At 38.3% G+C, this 5394-nt stretch overlaps 1 protein-coding gene across 1 annotated transcript; it reads right to left on the reverse strand.

Moving 5' to 3' along the window:
* Positions 1 to 3397: 3397 nt before the first annotated feature.
* Positions 3398 to 4312, reverse strand: LOC111378270. The gene is made up of 3 exons (XM_023001449.1): positions 4174 to 4312; positions 3690 to 4077; positions 3398 to 3608 (listed from the first exon to the last, which is right to left on the reverse strand). The coding sequence occupies exons 1-3, from the start codon at positions 4310 to 4312 to the stop codon at positions 3398 to 3400; spliced, it is 738 nt and encodes a 245-aa protein (XP_022857217.1).
* Between the last annotated feature and the right edge of the window lie 1082 nt (positions 4313 to 5394).

Here is a 5394-nt window from a genome sequence, read left to right on the forward strand (position 1 = left end):
TGAACTAAGAACATATTCAACCCAGGATTCAAATCATTCATTCTTGAAATCCCACAAAAATAAAATCAAGATTTCAGAATCCAAATCACTCACTTCCTTTGTGTAACAAGGAATGTACTTTCTCAATTGGAAGTTCAAAGATTATTGAAGATTGAGGAAGGTCAGATTACAAATATAGGAATAAGAACAAGAATAGGTGATTATTGGGTATCCATTTGGAAAAAGCAATTGTACAAGATTAGGAAGTTGGGGGAGACAGCAATATCTTGGGGATTACAGGAAGTAGATCGGGAAGTCTATTAGAGTTGGCTAGACAGCATCTAACTCTAACAATCATTGTCTAGAATGGAGGCAATTGACTTGGTCCCGAAGTTTTTACCCAGTTGGGGTTTCTCCGTCATCATATTAGTGTTATTGATTGTCTCCATTTTACAAACTGCAGTATTCAAATATGCAGAATTGGACTTGTAAGCTTAATCATCTAGAAACTATTAAAAAGTGACTTATTGCTTTTAATAGAATAATTTCACACGTGAGGTTAAACTAAATTGGCTAAGTAAAAACTTTCAATCCTCATCGTTTCGAGGTGAGCTCACAAGCCCCGACCATTATGTTTCCAAGGCTAGCTTTAAGTTATTATACATCTAAGATGAAATTGGCAAATTACATTTCAGAGACAATTTGTAAGTTACATTCTTGCCTACTTAAAAACTTATACAATCCGGTCGACACATAATATACAAACTCAAACTTGGAGATTATTAATGTACCAATAAATTATGTGATTAAAAATGAGTCCCAAATTACATCAAATAATGTGATTAAAATTGGTTCCCAAATTAGGTGATGATACATCGATAATATCAATTGAATTGGACCGAATAAAACTTTATAACCTTTTCTCGAGCTCGGGCTTGGGGCTCGATTCAATAGCCTATCTTAGCCTACATACCTCATATCCTCCTATACATTTGTGCAAGTCATTGCCTCGTAGGATAAGCATTCTAAAACCTAGCTACATCCCTTCCTCAAATCTACCATCACCTTTACCTCCACTACACCACCTCTACCACCAACCAAATCATAGTTGCATCACCACCACCACTACTACCATCTTATTTCACCACCACTAGCACCTACACAAACAATCCAACACATAGCCCAAACATAGTTGCAAGAAAATTTTGAAAATGAACCTCAACCAACGAAATCGCTTCTCTCAATTGTAAAGAAGCTGTAACTAGGCATGGTGGAGTTCACTTTGTCTTATTCACTGAGTTAATTGCTCACAGGAAAAGCTTCAAGCAGAATATCTTGCGAAATCTATTTTCCCAAATCAAGTGCCGAAATCGTTTAAGGTTCCGATGGGCTTCAATGGCAAGATAACAGTTGATGGTGGTGCAAAACTAATCTAACGACGGTGTGTTGGCACTAGAAAGTGGATAGTGGGTGTTTATAGGCGATTGTGGAAATGGTAGTGATCAACGACGATAAGTGACGACGGGTGAAGGGTGAAAATGAAGGTGAAGTTGAAGTGAGATTATGTGAATTAGGAAAAATGTATAAAATGATAGGTGGTGTAGTCAGTGTTATAAAAGGTGCGTGTAGTGGGTGTCAAGGCATTATCTAGGCACGAAGCACGGCGAAAACACCAAGCCAAGTGGCTTGGCGCCGTATTTAGCGGTCAACGGCAATTGTTGGTCACTAATGCGTTCCTAAGCGAGCATTATTATCTTTTTTTTTTAAATTTACAATTCGTTTAAGTTAAACTTAATGACTGATTTTTTCACTTCATCTGCCCTAGATTCAAAGCAGCTACTTGAAGCATTGAACAAAGAAAAAATTCCAAAAATTTCTATCTATTTGCTATTTAGTATTTACATTTGAAACTTATCCATTTGTTGGAACTTTGAAAAAATGTATAAATTTCCTATTTATCCATTTTAGATGTTTGATAGGTATTCTTTTTAATTATTAAATATTTTTTTGATTAATTAAAAATTAAAATAGTATTAAAATAAGCAAATTTCTTTTTTATTTTATTTTTTTACGCTTATGCCTCGCTAAAACTCGTCTAGCCTATACCTTGACCTCCACACGTCACCACACATTACGCTTTTTAAAACATTGAGTTTAGTGTGGGGTAGGGTGGGATGTAATATATACCCGATTTTTGAAAGATTAAAATTAAATTCTGATTTTTGAACTGGCATGTTAAATTGCAGGGGTAATTGTAATTTCCTCTAAAATTCTTATAATTTATTGTTTGCTAACTTATTTTAACTTATTGCACCGAGGTGATAGGCTTGCATAAAATTTTACTTTCAATGTATGGATTATTTTATGGAACATTTGAAGTTGACGTCCTCATCATTTTCAAAAAGTGCAACGAGGGCACAATTCTTACCTTTTTCCAAATGAATTTTCTTTTTCTCTGTATTTTCTGAATTATTTTTTAATAGTGAATGTTTATTCTTTTTTTTATTATTGCTGTTAAATTATTCTAAATGAAATTCAAAAATTGCTCATTTTCTTTGTGAAATTAGACGTGTTAGGTTCATGCTATGAACATATTCTATCTTAAGGTACTTGTGCTATATAATCTATGACAAAAGTAAAATATTTCGGGATTCTTATGCACTGTTGAAAGATTTGGTATCCTATCTGCAATTCTCCCTTATTGTATATATTTTTAGGCCCTACTTGTGCCACATTTTTGCCCCAAAAAAAAAATTTTGACCGTTTGAAGATACAAGGTAGGCCCCCATACAGTAAAGTAGCAGTTGGTTCAGAGGTGCAAAACTACTGCAAATTTACAAGTCTGCCCTTCCCCATGTGCAAGTTCAGGCAAGGGGAGTAAATGTTGGCGTTTTCTTCCCATATAAGTCAAAGGCTGCCAACCTACCCAATTATTAAAAGAAGACAAATAAACAAGTCCCAACCACATTTTGCAACTTCAAATAATATCACATAAAGTTGGTAAACCGAAGAAAAACTCCAATTATACCCATGAACCCGACTGGTGTGCGCCCTCTTAATCCGATATCGAACCAATTGATCATGCAAAGTTGGAAAAAAAACACGCGATATTTTTCGTTCTTCCGTACCCCACCGTACTAAGACAAAAAAAAAAATTGAAACCACGACAACGACACCTAAACCTGGCAATTCTAATACTCTGGAAGACATAAAAAGGTTGAAATGGGCACCACACCATCGGTCTCCCAAGTCCCGGTATACGATGCAAATTGCATGTGCGATCCTCACGACTGTTGTGCCATGTAATTACGGAGTCTATTCCACTCACTTCGTTGCATTTTTGGCACATTTATTTTGGCCTAAACTTCGTCCTTAGCATTAGGTAGCTTCACCTCAATTACGTCGTCATCGTTTCCACTCAAGCAAATGCTTCGTCCAAAACTTTAGTACAACGTACAAAATCTTGGATACCCATTGTGGCTAGGACAACTACAACTTGTGTTTCAAACGAGTAACTAGGCATACGATCAAGGATTTTCCATCTTTGCTTCAACACACCAAATGCACATTCAATGACATTTCTGCATGAAGAGTGTCTGAAGTTGAACCTCTCACGAGCATTTCGAAACCTACGGCACTGACATGTTCATTCATCGTGGAACTGTTAAAAGTGGCACACTATATCTGAACTTTTATACGGGGCCATATACCTCGGTTGATGGGCAAAACTGAAGTCCATCAAATAATACTTTCCTGGTGCCAAATGCGAAAAATCTATTTTAGGACTGAATATGGCACGTGCTAAGATACGTCTGTCATGCGTATTCCCGGTGTACCCAACAAGCACGAACATGAAACATAAATTGAAGTCATATACGATCAACACATTTTGAGTCAGTACGCCTTTCCGACCAATGAAGTTCACACGTTCATGACGTGGTAACACAACTCTCACATGTGTTCCGTCTATAGCCCTAATACAATTCTGAAATAGTGGATGCTTGTTCGGATTCGACTTGGGCGGCTCGACACCATCATTGTAGTTCCAAGCCGGTCGTATAGTATGTTTCGAAAGTGCAACGACGACATATAGCACTTCTTCGAATAATTGGCAAATGGTTTACAGAGAATGATTGAAGATTGTTGTCACCTGTCGGTATCCGTTTCCATGTGCAAGTATGCACAGAAACATGCCCACTTTCTCATAGAGATCCTGCTGGCTACTTGTTAAGCCATACTCGTCTCGTAGGACATGTGCAAAGTGTCGCAACATCGACGGGTACATTCGAAACTCCTGATGGCAGATCAGATCATTCCCGCTCATGGCCTCCATCATGAACATGTGACCATTTCTGGCGAACGTGAATGGCCTAACACGATTGCGCTATGTGCGATAATATGTCTTGGCAATCGAAGAAAATGTGAGACAAGCTGTCACGTCAGCAACCACATGTTCGAACGACTCATCCTCCCCTAGCTCTTCCTCCAGATCGAAGGTCGAATGTAGCACGTAGTCAAAGTTCAGATCATCCATTTATATGGAATGGTAAAAGCTAATTCATTGCATCTTTCTACCAAGTTAGCCGAATGATTGTGCAAACGATAACAAAGAAAATTGAAAAGGCTGCATGCCTACAAAGTAAAAAGCAATGTAGCCATAGCAGGGGCTACAAGATTCCTGCAAGTTATGTACAATTCTCTGAATTATCTTATTCAACATGAGTGAAGCATGCAATAGTAAGCAATTTGTGACAAAATGTACAAGAATAATATCAGTGTATACATATAAGTGTTATAATCCTCCACAAGGGATGGGAGTTGGACAGGAAAAAGCAAATGTGATGGGGCCACAACTAAAATGCGACATAGGCACACATAACATAATCAAAGTCCTAATGGAGCGATTTACCTCGAACTTTTCATCTGCATCCTTCATGAAAGCAAGCATGTCTCGATATCGCTTCTACATGCAAAGTGTGTAGGCGTAGAAGTATAGTGGGGGTACGGACACTATAGCCGACCAGTCGCGAGCAACTCCTTGATAAAACTGGTCGCGTCATTCTCTATCGGGTTTATGATGCTGTTGAGCTTCACAGCCACTTCCTCTACTGTACTGGTAGTACAGTCCACGAAAAATGATAGTTCACAAGCAAAAATTTTCTTTTGCTTCCCCTTGCGCCCCTTAGTAGACGACTGTCGTTTCTTCCCACTTCGGGCATTTGAAGTGTTCATGCTTGTTGTACCTGTTCAACCACCTCCATCATCGCTAGAACTGCTTCCCTCTCCGTCAATGAGAATCGCCTCCAAGTGTTCACCCACTGCACTGTCCTCGAGCATGGCGAGTCCTGTTCTGCACATCAAGCTCGAGGTCGTCGCATATTTGTTACAATCATAATTGTCACCAAAATAGTTGAC

The sequence above is a fragment of the Olea europaea genome, chromosome 3 (genome assembly GCF_002742605.1).
Source record: "Olea europaea var. sylvestris chromosome 3, O_europaea_v1, whole genome shotgun sequence".
NCBI lineage: Eukaryota > Viridiplantae > Streptophyta > Magnoliopsida > Lamiales > Oleaceae > Olea > Olea europaea.

Bases quoted from the DNA above. Each gene is read 5' to 3' on its own strand.
- LOC111378270 (XM_023001449.1), bottom strand. From the start codon at position 4,312: ATGGAGGCCATGAGCGGGAATGATCTGATCTGCCATCAGGAGTTTCGA. The intron at 4,078-4,173 runs GCATGTTTCTGT...AATTATTCGAAG, and splicing joins GGATCTCTATGAGAAAGTGG to AAGTGCTATATGTCGTCGTT. The intron at 3,609-3,689 runs GTATATGGCCCC...TCAGTGCCGTAG, and splicing joins AGTTTTGCCCATCAACCGAG to GTTTCGAAATGCTCGTGAGA.